The sequence below is a fragment of the Danio rerio genome, chromosome 23 (genome assembly GCF_049306965.1).
Source record: "Danio rerio strain Tuebingen ecotype United States chromosome 23, GRCz12tu, whole genome shotgun sequence".
Classification (NCBI taxonomy): domain Eukaryota; kingdom Metazoa; phylum Chordata; class Actinopteri; order Cypriniformes; family Danionidae; genus Danio; species Danio rerio.
The window spans coordinates 22,910,029-22,935,693 of NC_133198.1; the positions used below are offsets into that span (position 1 = coordinate 22,910,029).

The following is a 25,665-nucleotide window of genomic DNA, read 5'->3' on the forward strand; positions in this document are numbered from 1 at the left end:
GGTTAATATTGGTAGGCTATTATTATTGTTAATTCTCAAACATATGGTAAAACAACAATAATAATATTAGGCTTGTGTAGGTATACTGTTGCTTAAAATGCAAAATTCTGTATTATGGTGGACTTGAACAGAGTTTCAATATGCCCTTTGTTAATGCACAGTAAAATGATAACATCAGAATACAACTATTTATAATTATAAAATTGAATTTTTATGTTTGAGACAGGCGAGGCAGTGGCGCAGTAGGTAGTGCTGTTGCCTAACAGCAAGAAGGTCGCTGGTTCGAACCTCGGCTCAGTTGGCGTTTCTGTGTGGAGTTTGCATGTTCTCACTGCCTTTGCGTGGGTTTCCTCCGGGTGCTCTGGTTTCCCCCACAGTCCAAAGACATGCGGTACAGGTGAATTGGGTAGGCTAAATTGTCCATAGTGTACGAGTGTGTGTGTGAATGTGTGTGTGGATGTTTCCCAGAGATGGGTTGCGGCTGGAAGGACATCCGCTGCGTAAAAACTTGCTGGATAAGTTGGCGGTTCCTTCCGCTGTGGCGACCCCGGACTAATAAAGGGACTAAGCCGACAAGAAAATGAATGAATGAATGTTTGAGACATGAGTTTGTCATCTGTTATTGACAACATTATTAGACCCTTATATTTCCATTTTATATAGGCTGGGGTTGTTATACTGACACAGGACACATTTATTTCATGCACAACACTTCGCTATGAAAGAAAAAACATATCAAATGCTTGTAATCATAACGCTAAAATGCGTTTGATCTTTTAAATGATGTGCACACGTTTCACTTTCACTTCCTAGTGCGGCTCATGGCTGCTGTCACTGTGAGAAAAAAAAACACATACATGCAAATCAAACCTCCCACACGGCCCTCAAACGATCGCTCTGTGCAACAAACTGAACGTTATTTACAACTTCATTACCTGTTATTCTCATCATATGCAGGTTGTCAAGGAAGTGTCATTTGGTCATTTGCATGCACGCACGCGTTCTCGGTAGTAAGCAAACAGTGCGTCAGCTCAAATGCAATTTCGCGAACATGAATACATCATTACATGAAGATAGAAATGACGTTTTGGGTGAATTATACCTTGTAAATACAGCATGTGACATTTTTTAACATTGAAGGTGTCAATGTTGCTGTGAAGACTGCGGCAGCCTTTTCTTTTCTCCTGACCTTGAAAACATAATTGGCTGAATCGCAGAAAAAGCTGAATTAGGATCGTGTGTATAGGGTCGAATTGAGATCGTGAACTTTTTTCGATTAATCGTGCAGCCCTATTATCAATGATGTAAAAGATACCTTATGAAATTGAAAATGGTCACATAAACCTTTCACTAAAACTTTTTCAGTGGCTGATCAACACTTCAGTACGTACTGTATAGCCCCAGTGCTTCCCACACATAGTATATTAAAAGCCCCCAAAGTATTTTTTGTGACTTTTTTAAAATGTTATTATTTATCATCCTTTCACACCTTTTTATATCTGCCCAATATAACCAAACATCCGCAATCGATTAAGTAGTGGAAAATCTTTTTGTTTACCCTTTTTGTTCAGAGTGTGCGAGACCTGTCAGCACTCCCACAGACAATCTCACATGCTCTGCAGACCCACGGAGCCTTTTGGGGCCTTAAAAAATTGGGTCTCCTAAAATGTCTGGGATTCAGCTTTTGCTTTGCTTTCTAAAGCGGTCGTTAATCGCATGAGTTTTTGCATGAGAGCGTGAGAAACATTAAATAATTTATTCTTTAATCTTAGAAAAAAATGTATGTACTCAGAGAGGACGAAATAAGTGATGAATAATCAACACATTTGCCTTATTTAAATAATCTACACCTTTTAATCTTGTAATTATCATTTTTTTTTTGAGATATTGCCCATTTATATTGCTTTTTATATCACTTTATTTTTTATTTGTGGTATATTTTATAAAACAAAAAAATGATTTGGTAAAATTACTTTAACCCATTGAAAAGAAACAGTAACATTGTCATAAAAAAAAAAACAGTAACAATAACATAAATAACAAAAATTTAAAAAATGTATGTTTAGTTTGTACCATATAGTTAACTATTTATGTGATGTGGGTAGTTCAAACCTGTGGGAAGCACTGAGCCCATTCGTAAAAGAACACTTTGTGTGACTTACAGTTTTAAAGCATTCATACCTGTCAGACCTGTCAGATCACGGTTTGGAGAAGCATGACAAAAGCATACAAAACAGCATGCAAAAGGGATATTGAAAGAAGTTCAGGTTGATGGTGTTTGTTTACAGTTTGGGCTACCTTTTGTAATTTTCAACCTGAAATTATTAATTAAATGATTTTTTTTTAATCCTGTGCCCTACCCAGATTATAAAAATACATTTAAATCATTTAAATATATCATTACTATCAGAATGTGAGGAGACTTTCAACCAGCACAACAAAAAATGTTTCTGAAGACAATCACCTATTGCACCTTTAATAAATCCTTAATTAAAAAAAAACACCAACCTTGTGCCAGGGCAATGTGTGTCAACACAACATAAGTATCATTACTTACACCATCAAATACGTGTATGTATGTATGTATGTATGTATGTATGTATGTATGTATGTATATGTATATGTGTATATATATATATATATATATATATATGTGTATATATATATATATATATATATATATATATATATATATATATATATATATATATATATATATATATATATATATATATATATATATTATCACATCCATAATCAGAATTTAACATTTTAAAGTGAGATCTAATACCACAAAATACAGCAATAACAGATGGTGTCAATTCATAGCTTGTAAATGCTTGTGTTGTTGTTATGAATTTAATTAATGTCATTAAAAAAATGATAATTATACAAAGCTCCACCAACACAAAAACTTAAAAAAAAAAAAAAAACTTAAAAAAAAAAAAAAAACTTTGTTCACCTTTTACTTTAACATTACAAATTGCACCTTTACTACTTGAATATGGCGGTTACATTTTTCACTGCTAACTCTAATAAGAATACTTAGTACTGCCCAAAGTAAATGCACACTTTGATGGCCTGATGAGAAAGAGAAAACACTAGCAAAATTAAATAGTTTTTGGTGAACAAATCAGAACTAAAATGTACTTAGTTAGAGCTTCGTATAACTACAGTTAAACCTCTGAAGTCATATGTACGGTGGCCAAGAGGGCTTAAAGCGCTGCAAATTAAAAAAGCACAATTACAAAAACACCAGCAAATAAAAAAACAATCTTCAACAATTTGACAGCACACACTTTGCAAATTCTCACAACAAAAACACTTGAAGAAACGCACAGCAATTGGTCACAACACAAACAACTGAAGAAACGCACAGCAATTGGTCACGACACTTGCAAATATCCACGTAACACAACAGAAATGTTTTAGGGTAACATGACGAACCATATTATGTCATGTAATCAGGATATTAAAATAAACAAAAACCAAATCACTTTTCAAAGACCACTAATACCTTTGTGGAGCAACAGTCGCTGCCTAATAACACATCCATATCTCAGCATGGTCCATCATGGTATTGGGTCCCTTGAAACATTTCTGTCGTGTTACGTTGATATTTGCAAGTTTCATGACTAATTGCTGCGCATTTCTTCAGTTGTTTGTGTTGTGACCAATTTGCAGCACGCTTCATAAGTTGTTTGTGTTGTGAGAATTTGCAATATGTGTGCTGTCAATTTGATGTAGATCGTTTCTTTATTTGCTTGGTTTTTTTTTTTTTTGTATTTGCATGTGCTTTCTTAAATTGCAGCGTGTTAAGATCTTTCGGCCAACGTACATATGCGATGCTTAGAAAATACGTATATCTTTTTTGGACTTCGAATGTCTAGGGACAGCTGTCTATTGACAGGCAGAGAGCTCTTGGATCTCATCTAAAATATATTAGTTTGTGTTTTGAAGATAAACAAAGATCTCAGGGGTATTGGAACAAAATTTTAATTAAAAACAGAATTTTCATTTTTGGGTGAACCAAAACTTTAAAGCATATGACTATTTTTTAATAAACTATAAAATGAACACACACACACACATTTATATATATATATATATATATATATATATATATATATATATATATATATAGACACATACATGTATCTATCTATCTATCTATATATATATATATATATATATATATATATATATATATATATATATATACATATATACATACATACATATACATTCACACACACACACACACACACACACACACACGTAAAAATTCATTAAATAAAACAAGATGAAAAGCGAAGGCACTAGCAAAACAAAACCTATGAAATAATTACACATTAAAACGATGTTATCAAGCAAACCTGCTAGTTTGAAACATTTTAATGCAAGAGTACATTAACATTTTCTGATTCCTATATAATTAGCCTTTTTCATGGCATAGTCAGACAAACAGCGAAAGCAACCAAAACCAAAACTAAGAGATTATTTCAAATTCACAGGTGTGCTCATTTACATTTGATTTGGAGAAAATACGACTAACACTCTTCTCATAATACAAAAACTGTGAGTAAAGCTTTCTAAAATAAGTTATGCAGAGCAGCAAGTGAGTAAGAAAAGACTTGTTTTTACATATTTCATACCTGTTTGGACTGCTCATCAACACAGGTTTGAGCTCACTATCCTCCTCCTCCAGTCCATCACAAAACATCGTGCACCTTGAGGAGATGGAGAGCCCTGGCCCGATTCATTTGCACAGCTCACCTTGTTGCATAATCAAAACATTGAAAGAATGTATTAAACAACCATACACGAAGCGACGTCAAAAGCAAGCAAAGTAATCGACGGATTTTTTGAGCACTTCAGGTCAAGCGTCTGACTCACCAGGATAACATCGAGTCTTCATACAAAGATTTAGCTGCAGTCGATACGCAGGCCTTTATTTAATATTAATAGGTCGATAGTGGATAATCATTCCTCTATGGCGCAGGAAAGAGCAGCAGACGTTCAAAGCAGCAGCACAGAGCCACGGGCAGACATGTTTGATGCGGTGACGCGCACGCCACGCTCAGCGATCATCATGTTACAATAAAAGCCCCCAACACCTGTGAAAAACCACAGTGCTGCCTACTGGAGCGAGGAAACACACATACCACTGGCAGACGACATACGACAGAGGATCTGTGATGACAGTAAATCCAAATTAAGTTGATGGAAAAAAGACACGAAATGTAATCCGCATTTGTGATTTTATAACTTGAATAATGACGTCTGTGAAACCGTGAGTCTGTTTCTGCCCTGTCAAAACAAATACAGTCTAACATTAGATTATCAGACAACGCAGTAGTGTTATAGTATTCTGCTCAGTTAAATTAGATCTATCTATCTATCTATCTATCTATCTATCTATCTATCTATCTATCTATCTATCTATCTATCTATCTATCTATCTATCTATCTATCTATCTATCTATCTATCTATCTATCTACATAACAGATATGTTGTTTGATATATAAATACCCTCACCGGTCACTTTGTTAGATACACCTTACCGGATTGGACCCCTTTTTGCTCTCAGAACTGCCTTAATCCCTCGTGGCATCGATTTAACAGGGTACTGTAAATATTCCTCTGGGATTTTTGTCCAGGGCAACTCAGTGGCGCAGTAGGTAGTGCTGTCACCTCACAGCAAGGTCGCTGGTTCGAGCCTTGGCTGGGTCAGTGGACTTTTCTGTGTGGAGTTTGCATGTTCTCCCTGCGTTCATGTGGGTTTCCTCCGGGTGCTCCGGTTTCCCCCACAGTCCAAAGACATGCGGTACAGGTGAATTGGGTAAGCTAAATTGTTCGTAGTGAATAAGTCTATATGGATGTTTCCCAGGGGTGGGTTGCAGCTGGAAGGGCATCCACTGTGTAAGAAGCATAAGCTAGATAAGTTGGCGGTTGATTCTGCTGTGATGACCCCAGATTTTTAAAGGGACTAAGCCGAAAAGAAAATGAATAAATGACTTTGGTCCGTATTGACATGACAGCATCACGCAGTTGCTGCAGATTTGCCGGCTGCACATCCATGACGCAAATCTCTGTTCCACCACATCCCAAAGGTGCTCTATTGGATTGATCTCTGGTGAGTGTGGAGGCCATTTGAGTACAGTGAACTGATTATCATGGTCAATAAACCAGTCTGAGATGATTCGCGCTTATGACATTGTGCGTGCTGCTGGAAGTAGCCATCAGAAGATGGTTACACTGTGGTCATAAAGGGATGGACATGGTCAGCAACAATACTCTGGTAGGCTGTGGCATTGACACGATGCTCAATTGGTACTAATGGACCCAAAGTGTGCCAAGAAAATATCCGCCACACCATTACACCACCATCACCAGCCTGAACAGTTGATGGACAGATACATGCTTTCATGTTGTTGACGCCTAATTCTGACCCTACCATCCAAATATCGCAGCAGGAATCGAGACTCATCAGACCACGCTTCTATTGTCCAATTTTGGTGTGCCTGTGCGAATTGTAGCCTCAGTTTCCTGTTCGTCGCTGACAGGAATGGCACCCGGTGTGGTCTTCTGCTGCTGTAGCCCATCCACCTTAAGGTTTGGATGTGTTGTGTGTTCAGAATTGCTCTTCTGCATTTCTCGGTTGTAAAGAGTGATTATTTGAGTTACTGTTGTCTTTCTATCAGCTGAAACCAGTCTGGCCATTCTCCTCTGACCTCCGGCAACAACAAGGCATTTGGGCCCACAAAACCTCCACTCACTAGATATTTTCTATTTTTCAGACCATTCTCTGTAAACCCTAGAGATGGAAATGAACCCTATATGTTAGTAGATAAGTATAGTATATACAGAGTACAAACATTTTGTGTGTGCAAATCATCTCTCTCTCTCTCTCTCTACTATTATGTACTAACAAAAAAAACAAAACAAATAAAACTGAATAAAACCACACAATTTAAATTGAGATTTATATGTCATTAAATGTTTCTGTAATCTGTATTCTTTGACATGATGTGGAACATGCATAATGAAACACGGACACAGTGCTTGATATTGTAATCAATCAATATTTGCTTTATTGAGAAACTAGGAGACATTCTTGTTCAACAAGAAGAGCATTGCAAACGTTTTATTTCACTGAACTCACCAAACTCGCGTTAACTCAAGTTTTATTAGTCACAGCTTTCAAACCATGATGGTACGCCATGTCTGCTCCTGAAGTCAAGCTGAAAGAGATTTTATTTGAACATGCAGCAGTGTGCGGTACATGCAGGGTCACTGCCAATGAGAACTTGACAATAACAACACAACACAAAAAAAAGATGTGGAATTCTGTGCAAAACGACATAACATTACAATCCTGTTACTGAATTGCTCTTGAACCCAAGACGGCTGGGCAAGAGCATCAGGCATTTGGCTAAATGAATCTCGAAGACATAATTATATTGTGTCTGTATACAGTTCCTCCATTGCCCTAAAGTACTCCCACAACTAAAAGACCCCTGAAGCAAGGAAGCAAGGCAATGACACATAAAAAAGTAAGCTAAAATCTTGACAAACAACACACACAGTATACACTCATTATAAGCACCATAAATTTAACATCTATGCTGTAGATTCAACCATCCCATTTTAACATCCCATACAAACGTCACTATATATATATATATATATATAATACAACAAACTAATATGAAGTAATAATACACATTAATAATATTATTATAAAAGAGTCGAGCGATCAAAGAGCCCTTGCAAAGTGATAATGTTAAGACTTTATCGTATAATTCTTTTAAAACAATGACCCTTATACACCTAAAACTGAAAGTTCTGTCATCATTTAAGCACCATTCACTTGTCAAAAACCTGTTTGAGTTTTCTGTTGAACACAAAAGATGATATTTTGAAAATTGTAGAAAACCGGTAACCGGTAACCATTGACTTACATGGTCTATGTTTTTCCTACTAGACGTCAATGGTTACAGGTTTCTAACATTCTTCAAAATATCTTTTTTTTTTTTTTAGCTCAACAGAAAAAAAGAAACTCCAAAAGGTTTGGAAGCACTTGAGAGTGCTTAAATAGTGAGTAAATTTTCCTTTTGAGTGAATGATTCCTTTAAGTGTTTTTTTTTTTTTTTTTTTTTTGAGTTTGCCAATACTTATTTTTATGGTAACACTTTACTATAAAGTTCATTAGTTAATGCATTTACTAACATAAATTAATCCAGAACAACACATGTAAAGCATTTATTAATCCTAATTGAACATTTACTAATGCATTTTTAACATCCAAGTCCATGCTTGTTAACATTAGTTAATGCACCGTGAGTTAACATGAACTAATAATAAACTACTGTATTTTCATTAACTATTGTTAACTAACATGAATACATACAGTAGTAAATGTATTGTTCATTGTTTGTTCATCTTAGTAAATGCATAAATTAACATTAACTAATGAACCTTATTGTAAAGTGTGACCATTTTTATTGCTTTGTCCTTTTTTTTTTTTTTTTTTTTGTAGCCTTAAAAATACAAAATTCTAAAGGTACACAATGCTTTTCACACTGTGCTTAGCATCGGTTTATTGTCATTCTAATCACCATACTTTAAACCCTTGGTAAATAAACATTTCACAAGTAATTTAGAAGCAGGTGAGCACTGCTTTTTACCTGAAATTATTAAACTCTGCAATGGATTAGTCCTAGCATCACTTTTGCACTCTCAATCCCACATTAAGGCTTTTTACACTTGAACTAGTTAACCCTGGATATATGTAAACCCCGGGTCAAGAAAAAACTTATTTATCTTGCTTCACTTTTCACACTGTTATAATAAACCTTAAGATAATATTAAATCCCGATTATTTATATGACGATTCAAACTGCACTGTCCTGAAAATAATACTTCTCAAAAATATTCTTAAAGTTAGGTTTTGTGGTTCTTTCCACTGTGGCGACCCCTGGTAAATCAGGGACAAAGCTTTAAAAAAATGAATGAATGAAGTTGATTTATGCAACAATGTCATCATTGGTTTCCCAAAGGACCTTTCAGTCAATGGTTTGTCAAAATACCATTTATTTTCTAATATATATATATAGTGTTTCGTGTCATAGAAAAGATTAATTAAACTGTTGGTCTCTTTATTTTCAAATAAGTACACTTGCAAATCTTTTGGCCTCCATATTTGCGGTACTCTTTGACTGGAAAAATTAAGCACAAAAGCTGAATATACTGTATATTGTCCAAATCACTGTTAAATGAGACACATGTTTGGCTGCCGGTTGTTTCGAGACAAAACATTTTAATACTGCATTGTTTTAAAGCTCCGCAATGCAGGGTTAACAGCACAAAAGAGGCGCTGATGCTGCACCGTCTCATAATCCAGGATAAAAAGCAGTGCCAAGTCTGATTGTAAATCACAAGAGGAATATTTCTCTCCCTTCATGTAAGCGAATTGCATGTTCCATTCATCCAGTCAGTGAATGCTAATACTGTATGCCTGCAAGGATGTTAACCTGGGGGTTTCAAATTATACAGTGTGAAAGCTATACCCAGGATTAAATTTAACACAGGGTTAAAGAGATAGTTTACTTGAAAAAAGACAATTTACTCATTATTTAATCTCCCTCAAATGGTTCCAAAAATGTATGAGTTTCTCTTTTCTGTTAGACACAAAAGATGATATTTTGAATTATAGAAACTAGTAACCACTGACTTCTATAGCAGGAAAACAAATAGAATGGAAGTCAGTTGTTACTGGCTTCCAACATTTTTCTAAATATCTTCATTGTGTTCAAGCGAATGAGTAAATGATGACAAAGTTTTAATTCTGAGGGAACTATACATACTAGTTCAAGAGAAAAGCCTTGGTAAAAACTATGTGAAATCTCTTTGTTGACACGGTTTTGGTCCTCATACTAATTTGTGTCTGATTTATTTCAATTCCAGCATTAATATTTATTCACAAATCAATCATCCTCTATTTTTTATAGTTTCCAAACTGAATGGCCAGTCGGTCAGCAACACAGCGGAAGGTGGCAGGCTGCACTTCCCAATAGTTCACCGGGTTTCCGTAGAGGCTGATGCCATGGTAGAAGTTCCTTTTCATGCCAAAACCTTGAGGGCAGAAGTCATTGACATCCACTTGACTGATGTTGTTGGAATGAAGGTAAGCCACCTGTAAATAAAGCAAACAAAAAATCAATAACTGCCCATGTGCGAACGGGATTCTTTTTGTTCAGCGGCTTGATATCTGGCACCTGCAGGTACTTCATGTCTGGCAGGCCCTTCGGGACGCGGGTCAGACGGTTGTTTTCCAAATGCAACTCCCTCAGATTAGAGACGTATGATAGGCTGCCATTCTCAATCATGCGGATCTGGTTGAAACCCAGACCCAATCTGGCAAACAAGGACAAACACAACAATGAATAAGCAAAAGACAAAAGACAGGCTGCACACGTTGTGACAGACATCTAGTGAGGTGGAAACACAATAGACTGGAAAAACTGTGAACAGGCACTGGGTCAAATGAGGCCTGCAGGACAAACTGCTCGAAAAAAGAAATCCAGCACATGCAGGATCTTTTATTTTCAACAGGTTTTGCGTGACACAAATTCCAGGGTTATTCTTCACTGAAAAAAAGTCACAGTTTTCTTTGCTTTGTATATTGGGTTTCGATTTCTGTGTTGGTTTCAAAAGCACATGTGTTTTTTTATTTTAATAATATTTTTATATAGTTTTTGTCTCATATATTCCAAGTAAGATTCAGGAGTAATTTAATTACTGTATAATTCAACATCACAAAATGCAGAATGAAATTACATTGCATCTGTATATTCGGTACACGCACAAATAAATGGATTCTGGGCTATAAAGCCAGTGTTATGTTGCCAAAAACATAGTGGGCTTCAGACTCTTATGCTATGCTTGTCGGATGTGAAAGTCTGATTGACTTTGATCTTTGTAGATTTTAATAGGAGTAAGACTGAAATAATTCTGTTCAGCCCGTCAAACTCTTCTGGAGCCCCGATAGTTTTTCTATAAAGCCCTGGGTAAAAAATCTGGGTGTTATTCTGGAAGATGGCTTGAGCATTGACAAACGGATAAATGCAGTGGTTAAATCCTGCTTCTTTCAGCTACGACTCATAAAAACTGTTAAATCTATTCGATCTAGAAATTTTTTTTTAAAAATAATTCAATTATTACCACTATGTTAGACTATTGTAACTCACTATTCTGTGGGATTAGTCAGAAAAAAATCCTGTTTACAATGAGTTCAAAATGCTGCTGCAAGGCTTTTAGCAGGTACCAAGAAACTTGAGCACATTACCTCAGTTTTACGCTCGTTGCACCGGTTGCCCGAGTCACTTTTAAAATTCTTCTTCTGGTTTTTTAATCTCTAAATGGTCTGGCACCTTCTTGTCTGTCAGACATGTTGATTGAGCATCAGCCTGGTTGGATTCTTCGGTCATCTAACCAGAGATTGTTATGCATCCCTAAGTCGAGGCTTATTCTGTGCCTGATTACTGTGCCTTCGCAATAGCTGGTCCTATAGGTTGTGGAATGCTCTGCCCCTCGGTAAAATTGTCTGTTTTAGCTATTATTTTATAATTTTATATTTTTCTTTGTTGTGATGTGTATTGTGCAGCACATTGGTCAACCTCTGGTTGTGTTTAATAGTGCTATATGAACAAAATTGACATTGATAAAAATTGCCAAGAATACATTTTATGAGACAATAATTTTCTTTTATGCCAAAAATCATTTGTAAATTAAGTAGAGCTTGTGTTCTATAAAGAAATTTGGTAAATTTCCAACTCTAAGTATATGGAAACTCAATTTTTGATTAGTAATGCACACTGCTAAGCACTTCATTTAGTCAACTTTAAAGGCAAATTTCTCAATATTTACATTTCTATTGAACCCTCAGATTTCAGATTTTAAAATAGTTCCATCTCAGCCAAATATTTTCCTATCCAAACAAACCAAACATCACATCAGCAGAAAAGTATTTTTACAGTCAATTTTTCTGTGAAAGTATGTATGTAAAATCTTATATTGTTGTCATTGCCGTATTCTAGGCTAAAAGATGGAACCATTCTAAAAGATGTAAAAAACACACAGGGACTGCCAGCCAGTATTGAAGAAAACACGACACAGCGAGTTGTAACAGGGTGTTACAATTAAGCACACTTTGTTTAACACCAATTAAACAGACAAAATCAATTTTGAATTTTAAGTGTAATGATGAGAACGTTTTAATTAAAAATGTTTTAATAGAAGATATATTTTTAATAGATTTTTTTATTGCTAATAATACAAATAAATGCATTGTATAATAATAGAAAATAATGCAAATACATCCAAATGAGTTTATCCAAAAGATAAATAAATAAACATGCTGTACTATGTAGAATAAAATAATTGAGTTAAGTATTGAGGGAATATACTATTTAAAATAAACTGAATGTGGTAAATTTGACTATATAAGCACGTGTTACAACCAACCCTCTGCTTTTTAATGCAGCTCTTTATTTAAACAAAAGAGTTTTCACGAAACAGATTTTGAGGTGGCTGTTATGCACTGTATGGCTATCTGTGTTAACCTAGGACATTTAAATATAACTTTATTACATATAAGAGTTTCATATAAAGCAAATGCTGTGTCAAACTGAAAATATCATAAGCATGCTCTATTTTTATCCCCACATAATTTAGCTTTTATACACCAGGTGGCGCTGTTGCTTTATAGAGAGCCTGACAGGAAAAAAAAAAGCAAGCTGTATGTTTAGAGAAATGAGGTGCCTCACCTGTACAGGTGTTTGTAGCGTCTCAAGTCCTCCAGTTCAATGGCTTGGATCTGGTTGTTGTCCAAGTGGAGCTCATGAAGACTGTCAGGGAGATCTAAGAGAGGGACATTCATCATTAGATAATTGGAAGTAGCACCACGTCTCTGCTCTTAATATGATATTAAAACACGCAAATTGTGATTTATTACAGATCATATAAAACTCATTCAAGTGAGAAATTACATAGTGCTATCCAAAAAATAATTTCTGAAAAGTCTTTTAGCTGACAAACTTTCAGTATTAAATGACATTAAAGTGATGATTCACCCAAAATTAAAACGTGCAGTTTATTTGAGATGGGTCTGGATGCAGACCTGGTGCATTGCAATCTGAGCTGCATCCAATGCTTCTTAATGCGCTCACCTAACCCTACCCCTCACAGTGACATCACTCACCTCCATTGAGTGCATTGTGTCTGACATTGCATCGCTGAGTGATGCAATTTCAGCTTGCATCATAAAGGCTGCATCCAGATACTATTGGTTTATTTACTCACTCTTAGACCATTTGTAATGTAGGTGACTTTTATTTGTCAGTAGAACATTACAGTACATTTTTAGCCGAAACCAAGGTCAATGATTACTGACACTATGAGAGTCAAAACAAACCCATATACAGGCATTACAAAATTATTACTAGTGGCTGCTGATGATGCATTGAGGTTTTATTAAGCAAAATACCCAGTCAGTGCAACATTATAACATTATAACCTTATAAAAACAGTCCTGAGCATGTTTATTACAGTTTGGAGATTGGTTTTCTTGTTGTGCAGCATCCACACTCCAGACTGTCATGAACATGCTCAGAACCGTTTGCTGAGGCTGTGGATACAAGCTTTTACATGTAACTTATAAATACTCCTGCTGTCCCCTCTGCATGAGTTTTTTTTTATTTGACCGACAATTAGAACATTCATTCGTTCGTTCGTTCGTTCGTTCGTTCGTTCGTTCGTTCATTCATTCATTCATTCATTCATTCATTTTTTCATTCATTCATTCATTCATTTTCTTTTTGGCTTAGTCCCTTAATTAAACAGGGGTTGCCACAGTGGAAAGAACTGCCAACTATCCAGCAAATGTTTTATGCAGCTGATGCCCTTCTAGCTGTAACCCATCACTGGGAAACACCCACACACACTCATTCACACATATACACTATGGTCAGTTTTAGCTTACCCAATTAATCTATAGCGCATGTCTTTGAACTTGTGGGGGAAACCGGAAAACCCGGAGGAAACCCGCGCCAACATGGAGAGAACATGCAAACTCTAAACAGAAATGCCAACTGACCCAGCCGAGGCTTGAACCTTGAGTCTGCAGCCAGACCCCTGTCTCCCATAACATTTTCGCTAAATTATAATTAAACTTGACAAGACTGACAGAGATGTATTGTGCATTGTATTTTTTGCTATTTCTGCAGAGAATTTTGGCATAAATCTGCAATTTCTGCAGAATTATTTTGGGAGTATCATAACTAAAACCTTAATATGTGAAATAAAAAATACACCTTGTATTTAATAACTTGTATTTAATGTTTACAATGCAAATCCAATTAGATTCACTTTATTTGGTAAACAAAGCAAGTCTCTCATATAATATCTCTACAAAAAGACAGAAAATATTACTTTACAAACTGTATTGTACATAAATCAGATGAACATTTTCATATTAGTCAATAATATTACTGTAATTAATTAAAAAACGTAATAAATTTAGATTTACACAAATTTGCTCAAGTAAATAAACAGAATTTATGATGGGCTAAAAATCTGTGAAAAATCTGTGTAATTCTGTCCACACAGATTCCGTGTGGGCCTACTCATGAGTCACACAGCAGTCTGTTTTGTTTTCTGATAAGCCTATATTTCATCAGATGAAATATATTCACATGAAAACAGGGAAAGAATGATGTTTGACGTTCATGGTACACCAATTTTCATATACTGATCTTTTTTTTAGCTTGATATGTTTTTTTCAGGCGAAGCAGTGGCACAGTAGGTTGTGCTGTCATCTCACAGCAAGAAGGTCGCTGAGTCGCTGGTTCGAGCCTCGGCTCAGTTGGCGTTTCTGTGTAGAGTTTGCATGTTCTCCCTGCGTTCACGTGGGTTTCCTCCGGGTGCTCCGGTTTCCCCCACAGTCCAAAGACATGCGGTACAGGTGAATTGGGTAAGCTAAATTGTCCGTTAGTGTATGAGTGTGAATGTGTATTTGGATGTTTCCCAGAGAGGGGTTGCGGCTGGAAGGGCATCCGCTGCGTAAAAACTTCATTCATACATTTATGCCGCTGTGGCGACCCCGGATTAATAAAGGGTCTAAGCCAACTAGAAAATGAATGAATGAATGTTTTTTCAATCTCAAACTGATGGTAGCTGTTGACCTACAATTTCACATTTTCCAAAGACCACAGATTCATAAAAAAAGCTAAAAAAAACACATCTTCACATCTACACATTTTTTGTTTGACCTATGCCTTTAGTTATTATTGCAAAAATCACCTTTCGGTATTCCAGTGAGTTTGGCCTCAGAGACGCGCAGGTAGTTGAGTTTCAGGCCTTTAAAAGCGCCAGGCTCAAAGCCACTGTTCTGAATAGGGTTTCCGCCCATCTCTATAAGAAGCATTCAACATCAGACAGAATATCCCATCACAAAAACCAGCAGGCTCCATCTAAAAAAGGAAATGGTTTGGTCAGATTGTAACCTCTATACCACATAATGGCGAGCGTGCATACAAACCAATGCAGTTCATGCTGCCCAGACCAGAAAACGTTCCTTCTGCAACCTTCTTAATACGGTTGTCATGAATGCGCAGCTCCACCAGAGATGGGGGAAGGTTTTTGGGTACCACTGTCAGGAGGTTATGGGAAAAATAAAGCTTTTTCAGATGTCGGAGGGGTGTGAAGACTCGTGGGTGGACTTTGGAGATCTTGTTGTTGACCAGTGACAGGGCCTGACGGGAAACAGGAAAAGACACTAACATTTGGAAACTCATAAAGAAATGATTAATAATAGCTCGACTGTGCGAATTAAATATGTACACACAATCAAACGGCTTATAAATGATGTTTTAACTTGATGTCTTGTTTCTTTTTTTTTTCCTTTTGCAGGCCATGTCAAATATTGTGTTTGGTGAGAGAGGCTGAATAAATATTAGGGATAAATATTGGGGATAATATGAGTTCTAAGAAAGGAACTAAAACATTCAGTTTGGCACCGGCGTGTGTTTCCAGAACTACAGGAACATTCTTCTTCAGAGACTCGAACTGTTTGAACATCCTGTCGGGCTGTTTCGCACAGTGCCAAACGTAAAGTAAAGCTCATGGCGAATGCCAGACCAATTTTTCAGGAGTTAGCCAAAACACGCTTTAAAGAAGCCTGTCTCGGTAATTCTTATGTAAAATAAAACTTGTAAATATTAATGTTAAGATGAATGTACAGCCAAATCATGTCCATGTTCATCAGCCAATAAAGACTCAAGCTGTAAAACTGGCACGCATCAACAGACAGCAAAGGAAATCATCCATAAGGTTATAAAACGATAAACTGTCTCTTGAATAATCAGTCACAGATTTATGAAACTATTTTAGTGGCACTGTACTTTACATTCAGAGTCATCTATCTTCATTCTCCCATTTATCTTACAATTAACAAATTCATTACTTTTCTTTAAGTGACCTTCTCTGATTTATGTTTCTTGAGTCAATATAAATGTCTTACGTAGAGGTTTGTGAGCCCTTTGAAGTCGTTCTCCTTCAGTTCTGTGATGCAGTTGTTCTGTAGGTCCAGGAGTTTGGTGTCTCTGGGAATCTCCTTGGGCACTGCGATTAAACCTAAACAGGAAGATGAAATGTTTACATGCTAATGTAAAGCTTTTAGAAAATACAGATTTGTGTACAAGTCTCCGAACAGAGAGACCCTTAGCTCGACATCTGGTCTGGATTTCTCCTAAAGACTGAATCTGAAAAAATAACTGAACTAAACGGTGTACACAACTATAAATCTTAACCAATAAAGAGTGTTTATGACAAGATATTTAATCACACATGAGTTCCTTTGGCCATTTGTGCTTAATGGTCATTGACTATGTTCAAATTATGAGTTCTTATGAAAACATTACAGAAAATAATCTATTACATCTGAAGGACAATGTTTTGTCAATGTTAACTTCTTGATGACATTATAAGTGAACATCAGAGAGCACTACAACCTTGTAAAAAGGCAGTTCATGACCTCTTTAATCACACTAATACTACTCGACCAAAGTGAGCTTGTGCTCACTCAAGTGTATGAATTAGCTCTTTGACATTGTTCTGATTGGCTGGAGTACCTGTCTCACGTCAGCAAGTTCTAAGCGTGAACACGCTCGGCAATTTTTCTTCTGCGTTCACACAGCACAACATTCTGGCAAATTACCGGTAATGTTACAACTTCTTTTTCCGGGAAATTGCTGGAATGAATTTAACGTTTTTTTTAAAAAGGGCCTGTTCACACATACAAATGCGTAGTAATGTATGTGGTAAAGGTCTGTATGTGTGAAAGGGGCTATTGTTAATGTATTTGCACATGTGCATTAGCTGCAGGTGTATCTTTATATTAGTGTGACCTAAAGATGTTCGGTCAAAACTTTTAAAACCATTTGAGTTCTTTTGCTAATCATTGACTACATCACAAAACTCCAAGACAACCACATCTAGAGCACAAATCCAGTATTGTGTTTTAGCGATGCAGAGTTCAAAACTCTAAATCAGGCCAATGATTCATGATGATTTCCAGCAGAGCCCAATAATTTACACTAGGCTGGGTTCAACCTCTACAACCATTTATAATGCTCTTCACAACCACAACTGCCATGCTGTCTTGCTTCACTCTGAAGTAAAAAATTATTATTTCATTAAAAAATCATTCATTAAAGGAATGATTGCATTTATTAATGAAAACTATAGTTCATTATGTGATTGATTTGTTATTTTATCTAACAAATGATACAGAATTTATATTTTAATTTAGGCATTAAATAGAACAGCTTTAACAGTATTATTAACAACAAAGAGGTCCAAACAAGATCAAATATTACATAACAACAGCACCAAAGCCTTACGCGCAGCACACTTTATTTTAAAACTGAATTTTGAAGAATTCAAATCATTTATGAGGTGCATTGTGTAACCCATTAGTTCTATGTTTCCAGCATGCAGGCAGGCACACTAATAAGGGCTTTTGTTAGCACACCTCTTAACACTGGACCAACCAGAATTATGTACTGTAGCTACTAGATTGGCCATTTCAGTCATTCTGTGACTGTTCTCACACTGTAAAAAATGCAGTGAATTCATTAAGGTTCTCCCAACACAAATCAATTAAGCTAACTTAAATTTAAGTCGATTGAACATAAAACAATTCAGTTGTCCCAGACAAATCTCAAGAATTGTTGTTTTGGCTCATTTTAAATTAGTAGTTTGCACAAGCAGTGAAAACATTTTTTGAATGCATACAAGACGTCATATTGTCTCTTCACATTTAAATTCAAAGTTTCTTTTGAGATTTTAAAATTAAGCTTTGAGAGTCTGTCCTACATTTTAAAGTCATTATACAATCTTTTGGGTAATATAGCCTATAATGATGTAAAAGTCACTAGATTGCCTGCAAAGGTACTTTTCTCCAACACAGGTTCTTTATCAATATGGCAAACTTAAGTCGCAGTGAGGAGTTGACCACGACAACAGGGTTTGAGTTCATAAAAGAACGGTTCCAGAAAGCAGGTAAAACAAAAACAAAAGGCAAAAAATTAAATAAAGAATTAAATAACAGGGTGAGAACATGGTAAGATCAAAAAATCTGGCAAAAAAGCAGGTGACCCTAAAGACTTTTATTTTTCTGGATTGCTTTAAAAAACACTGTGGGTTGAGTTTGGGGAAAGTGGTTGGCAGGTCAATCTGTGCTTTTGAAAATACTATCGGTTGGGTTTAGGAAAGGAGGCGGTTGGGGTATCCGGGAATTCAGTCGGTCAATCATCAACAGCAGTGGCAAGAAGATCAGGCATCAATGAACTCGCAAGCAAAATTTGAGATCTGAAAAAGTGTACACAGCACACTCTGATGGATTTATGTGAGGAGAGCAGGTGCAAATGGAACTCCCAAGAGAAATCTGAGATCTGAACAAGTGTACACAGCAACTTCTGGTGGATTCGTGAAAACAAAAACTGCAAAACAACATACCTCCTGGGACATATTTCATGCTCTCCAGAAATATATACAGGAGAACGTATCCATAATGTGCCTGGGTTGCTTTTTTTTAGTGCACTGAATATGTTGTTTTGAAAGACATGTTTAAAGTTTGTGCTATCAGAAAGTTTCTAGTCAACAGAGGTGTGCATGTTCAAAGACAAGGGTCAATTTGACTGTTATTGTCATTCAAAACTCTTTTGTGTTTTGTAATTTTAATAAAATAACAAATATTAGAAAGAAAAATGCACACGTTATTTAAATACAAAATTTAAAAGTCTAAATAACTGACTCTGTAGTTCTAGTGCTAATGCCAGGTGAGTGATGTTTACCAGCTTTTACTAGCTGACCTTGGGATACACTTGCTTACTCCTATCCGGGTCACGCCACTAATATAACCTCTGTGGATGTACTCGTCCCTTTCCAATTGGATTCTGACATGGAAAGCTGGCACACTAACATGGACTCTAAAGTCTGCAGCCTCCAGCATCAATCACGTGTACACCTCTTGAGGCCTGGGGAGTGAGGTTTTATCCAGACAGTTTCTCCTAAATGCCCATTACACTTGCATCACCACAAAAACAAAGTTAATTTTCATGCATTTCAAGCCAAGATCCAGTTTCCTTTTTTCTTCTTTCAAGCCATTTGGCCACCTGCTACTCAAACTAACAAGCACACAGTGACTTTACCCAAAAAAACCAAACCCCCTAGAGTAAATCTGGGTTTCAACGGCTGCCCAGAACATCACAGACCCCAACCACAGATTTGCAATCCTAATAGTAAATGTTTTATGATGAAGGCACATGACCACCTAAATATATACATAATTCTGAACATCTGTTATGAATATACATCACCATCAATTCAATTACAGCCTACATCATGGAATAACTTCCAGATTTGTAAAAAAAAAATTTTAAAAATTAGAGAGCGGAGTGGACGGATCAATGTGTTACAAGGAAATCTTCATCACAGTGGGAGGAAGCATAAGGAATCGCCAAAACCAAGGGCTGTATTTTCCGATTTTATATCAAATCCACAAGCATAAACAAAGATGCTATGACATTTACAAAAACAAAAACACTTGCAAGGACCAAAACACATGGCATAGAGCATTCATGCACATATGCAAACACATTTAGACACGCACAAACAAAAAAGGAATGCATATAATTAAAATAATAAGCTCAGAATTCCTACATTATTGTTGCTTCTGTCAGTTCAATGGCTGTAAATGTTCTGTGAGGATCATAACTTGGACAAACTTGGCTGGAGAAAGAAAGAATGTCAGGATTCATAAGCATGAGTACAGACTACAGCGGCACTTTAGTAGCTGCTTTTGGTGCCATGTAAAAAAAATTTTAATAAAAATCTACAGTAACCCGCCAATTGTTGTCTGGAATATAACGCTTCAACCAAATTCTTAAGCCTTCATCTAGCCCAGGTCTTCTCACTTTCCCACATACTTTTCCCACTGCTGTTTGAGTGTACACACAAGCAATGTGGTTGGTTGGTTTGTTTTGTGTTTATACAATTCTTTTATATGTTTGCTCGTTCACAGATTACTGAAAAGCCTAATTATTTTGCATGACAAATGTTCCTACATAATGAGGTTAAAGGGTTTCTAAGAGATACGTTAGAAGTAATACTTATCATTTCATTGTAATTCTGTTGTTTCATACACATGGAAAAGAAAGTGAGAGCATCTTGAAGCAATAGCAATGAAATGAAGTGACCCCAGTCAAAGCTCTCCATTTTTAGGCCCAAATGACCACTTTGTTGGATGTTCTGCTGACAGGACGTATCTCAAAACTATTTCCAGCCATTTTAAAAAAAACCATCTCATCAAAGACTTTCAAACCTTCCCTTTCTATCTCTAACACTGTCTTCCCATAAAACATCCTGTGTGTGTGTCATAAAAACAACACAGAACCACTCCTACAGTTCAACAGGAAATTGCACGGGTTTCTTTTTTCATTGTTTCCAATTTAGGCTCCAGTTTTCTTTGAGACTTCGAGTTGGTTATTTTTGCCTGATTGAAAGTGAGTTGTCTACAATATGGAACTGAACCTAACTACAGGTCTTCAGTCTAGCTTTGAATCTGTTCATTTGGATAATTAATTGTATAGTAAATGTAAATATCATTAATGATAAAAGCCCACGCTCTATCTCTCCAATAAAAAAGGTTACCATAAACATCACTGCACAATGCTAATGAACATGCACAATATACTGACACTGAGCAGAAGAAATGGTCCCACTTTATACTGTATTAAAGGAGAAAATTAAGCACTCAGTCAAGTTTACATTATATTGGTTTTGTCATATCCTGTTTTGTCATGTGATCTTTCCCCATGTTTTCATTCTCCATGTGTGTTTGTTTTTATCATGTGACTCCTTTGTTCCAGTTCCCGCCATTTGGTAATGCTCATTATTTCCACTTGTGTCTCACAACTGTATACAATCAGTTCCATCAGCCTCTGTGTATTTATATCCCTTAGTTTGGTTTAGTCTTTGTCCGGTATTCTCTCAGTTGTGTCTTGTCGTCACCCCTTGTCGTTCCTGTGTCTCCTGTTTTATTGATGTCCTTCCAAGTGATTGTTTGCAAATAAATCTACATGTTTTGGTAAATCCTGCAATCTTTTTTGCCTTCCTGAGTGAGTCAAGGCATTACATAATAGCGAAGCTGAAATACAGAACAGTACAGCGTGGTCTACTCTATTCCAAGATGGTGGCACCCTAGGTCTAAACGCTATAGTAAAACATGCCGTTTTCTGCTAAATGGTACATTAATCGAGTTTGTTTAATATATTTTCATTAAAAAGGGATCCAATGTACAAAATAATGTAAACTTGACTGAGTGCTTCATTTCCCCTTTAAGTTGCCTTAACTATTAATTACTTTACATCAAAATATAAATACAGATACTCCAACAGAGTTGCCGAAGTCATAGACGGCAGGCGGCCAAACAACATAAACAGTAAACAAAACAAGGAGTCAGAAACATGGCAAGACAACACAGGAAATGCTAAGGTTATGCTCACTAGAGATACAAGACTCAGCATTGGATATTAGAGTGTGTGGTGTATATATAGTCCCAATAAGTATTAATGACAAGCTTCATCTGTGTGTGTGTGTGTGTGTGTGTGTGTGTGTGTGTGTGTGTGTGTGTGTGTGTGTGTGTGTGTGTGTGTGTGTGTGTGTGTGTGTGTGTGTGTAATCAAACGGTGATCAGAAACTGGTGTGTGAGTGCAGTGCGTGATGTGATATGTAGCTCAGTAGAATAGCAGGGAGTGTTCTCCAGAAGCCTGCAAGGGCAACACTGCTGGTGATCGTAGCATTAATTACACATGCAATTACACATGCAGGCATCAATCATATATACTATGCAAAATCATATAGTAATACAAAAAGTACATTGTAACAAATGATACATTTTAGTGTAAGTACAAATTAGATAAGGTTAAAGGTTCAAGTCTACCTTAGAATTTAAAAAAAATGCACCATAATGGGCCTGGAGCTCCACGATCAGAGGCAGGAGTGGGCGTAGCCAGCAGAGCAGGGGAGAAGGAGGGGAGTAAACAACTGTTTTAAGCCGACTCACAAAATGAAAAACAAACTGTGAAAAGACACATGATTTTATAGTTTACAAAGTTATAATGCAAAGAAATAAACAGTAATTTAATGCTCTGCTACATACGTTATTCGTAATTTCATACACACAATCACAATTTATACAATTGTAAAGATAATCGTGTTTATATAAACAATAAGGGCTCTATTTTGATGGTCCATGCGCAAAACGCAGGGCGTAAATGCTTTCAGGGCGTGTCAGGACGCGTTTTTGCTAATTTAAGGACGGGAAATCTGCCTTGCACTTCGGCGCATGGTCTAAAAGGGTTGAGTTTAATTTCTTAATGAGTTATAGGTGAGAATAAACCAATTATAGTCTCATCTCCCATTACCTTTAAGAGTCAGCTGCGTCGTGCCAAGAGCGCATTCGCTATTTACAGGATGTAAAGTAAGTCTAAGTGGAAAAAATGAGCATTTCACTTGTAAACAGTTAACAGTTAACAGTTTTTTTTAAAAGAAAACTGTTAAACAGAGCATCTACTGCATGAGAATGCTTTCACTTTCGCTCTTGGATAGGGAAACCTTTACGCACAGACATCAATAAGTCTATAAATAAATACTTTTGTTTGTTAAGCGCAAATATTTGTTTCAAAACTATTTCTAAATTCAGTTCTAATGTCCAGCAAACAAATAAATTAATAATAATAGCAAAACATGCTCAAAAACCTGAGTTATATCCTAAAACACATGATTTGCCCCATATGGTCTAAAACCTGACAGGTGGGCAAATCTAAGCTTGTTTTTAATTAAACAGATATAAATATGGATATAACAAATAATACTGCGAATAATAATAACATTATACAAAAGCAAATTGTTATGAATGAACTTAAAAAGCCACCCGAGATGAAGAAGACATAAAAGCAGTGTTTTTTTATATTTATGTAGGCTAGAAAATAATATGTTTTGTAATATTTCAATCCTTTATATTTATATTCTATATCTATTCTTATTATATCTTATATATATCCTTAATATTTACATTTTTTCATATGTAAAGATATTTGCCTATTGCTCTCTTGTGCGTATTAAGCAGTGCGTAAGCGAGGCGCAACTCTGCGCCGGAGTTTAGACCGGGTTAGTTTTGGTCTAATGAAAAATCTATTATAGTTTTTCAAAATAGCAACGCGCCAGCAGTCCGCCTCAGAACGCCTTCCTTTTTAGACCAGAACGCCTATGGGCGCAAAAATGAGCGCTAATGCATTTGCTATTTAAACAGTGTAGCGCAACGCCTCAAAATGACTCTTGCGCCAAGCTGAAACTACCAAAAGACTACTGCGTCACGCCTTGCGCCACACTGCGCCGGGTGTATGATAGGGCCCTAAATGAGGACTTGTCCCTAAATATCCGGGTCTGAATGCAGACTCAGTGAAGCAGGTCTCTTGCCCTGTCTATTTAAACCATTAGCCCTGCTGGTAATTTGGGGGATTTAGGCAAACACAGCAGCATGGCGAAGTGTCGAAATGTGAACAAACTCCTGATATAAGACAAAGTCCGCCATTCTCCAATTCTCATACTGCTCTCCCGACAAAAATGCTTGCTGCACACAAACAACTTTGCTGTATCGGCACTGACAGCATCGCAGGGAAAAACATGCAACAAATCCCGTAGATCATTGAAACAAACACATAAGACCTTTCATGAAAGGCTAAATACTGTGTGCTGTGGGTCCGTGGACGCGGTTTCACCCAGTCTTCAAGGTAGGATCTCACAGCTTGGCACTGGCAGGCCTGCCTTGCCTTCGGAAAGCACGCGCAGTCATGAATAATTAAGAAGCCGGCTCTTCTCATATAAGAAAACTCAGCTATGAATAATAATGAGAAACCGTCATCTATGCACTCGCAGTTTTGCGCTACGTCATCGATTTTGATTCTGCCACAAAAATTATTTTAAACCTGGAAGATGAAATCAGTTGACAAAAGCTCAAAATTATTCAGTTTTTCCCACAAAATAAAGCTAACAGGTGCTAACATTGTCTTAACTGATGCTCAACACACACAAATCTGTTAAAATCTCAAAAAAAAGTTTCGTGAACCTTTAATATAAACTGGGACTGTCAGAAACTTTGTTGTCTGTTTTTGTGTTGTGAAGATGAATGAAGTTCTCAGTGGTTTGGAACAACATGAGGGCGAGCAATTACAAACCTCATCAAAATTTTTAGGTGAACTAAAAATGTACATGTGTGTGAACAGCCCTTGTGAGGAATGAATGGATGAATGGATGAATAGACAGATTGAATACTCACTTAGGTCTGAACATTGCACTATGTTGACTTGACAATGGCATCCAAAGGGACATATAAACACATCTGGTGGCAGTTCCTCCGAAGCTGAACCCTCTTCATCTCTCATCATTACTGTTGTCGAATCTCCTGCTTCTCCGTCCATTGCAAAGTCCCAGAATCCTCTCTGCTCAAAGGGCAGAGCCATTGAGGGAGCAGTGAGGCTGCAGACACTGAGTAGCAGCAGCAGGAGAGAGCGGCAGGAGAACATCACTGACATACACAGACTTACACACACTGACCTGGAAAACATGGAGACAAAAACAGAAGACACAATCAAATCAAAGATGATAATGATGAAAAATTCTACAGTAAACGTACAACAAAAACTGAGACCATAATGACTAAATATTCAAATTACTTTCAGAATTATTATTTCAGCTGCTACTGTGAATGGCATTATAAACCAGACTCCATACTGTAGATGTCAAAACATCTGTCTTTGCTTGCAATAAACAAAGCAATATCATCCAGTTGTGTGGATTTTGGTTTCAATTATTTTTCTAGTCTTGGCCTTTTAATTCTTTAATAATTAAAAAACATTGTCCATTACTGTGGCTCCATCTACAACAGGTAATAAGATGCATTTTAATCCATACAATATTAAGGGGATACCTTTGAATAAAGATGTAAATGGGGTTTAAACTGTTTAGCGCTTGTCCAC

The 25,665-nt window shown here is 36.5% G+C and overlaps 2 protein-coding genes across 4 annotated transcripts in view; both read right to left on the reverse strand.

Annotated features, from left to right (window-relative positions):
- Window positions 1–5,078, reverse strand: part of b4galt3 (UDP-Gal:betaGlcNAc beta 1,4- galactosyltransferase, polypeptide 3) — a 29,265-nt gene extending 24,187 nt beyond the window's left edge. For all 3 annotated transcript variants that reach the window (XR_012398461.1, XM_685164.10, XM_009296773.5), the window contains exons 1-2: window positions 4,897–5,078; window positions 4,656–4,776 (exon numbers count right to left, since the gene is read on the reverse strand). The gene's annotated coding sequence lies outside the window, so the exon portion shown is untranslated. The remainder of the gene's footprint in view (window positions 1–4,655; window positions 4,777–4,896) is intronic.
- A 3,441-nt stretch (window positions 5,079–8,519) lies between these two features.
- bgnb (biglycan b) overlaps window positions 8,520–25,665 on the reverse strand; it is a 37,306-nt gene continuing 20,160 nt past the window's right edge. Inside the window, exons 2-8 of the mRNA NM_001001825.2 lie at window positions 24,966–25,243; window positions 16,584–16,696; window positions 15,603–15,816; window positions 15,365–15,475; window positions 12,832–12,925; window positions 10,282–10,420; window positions 8,520–10,199 (exon numbers count right to left, since the gene is read on the reverse strand). Of these exons, the coding sequence (NP_001001825.2) occupies window positions 10,002–10,199; window positions 10,282–10,420; window positions 12,832–12,925; window positions 15,365–15,475; window positions 15,603–15,816; window positions 16,584–16,696; window positions 24,966–25,221 (1,125 nt within the window). The 5' untranslated portion in view covers window positions 25,222–25,243 and the 3' untranslated portion in view covers window positions 8,520–10,001. The remainder of the gene's footprint in view (window positions 10,200–10,281; window positions 10,421–12,831; window positions 12,926–15,364; window positions 15,476–15,602; window positions 15,817–16,583; window positions 16,697–24,965; window positions 25,244–25,665) is intronic.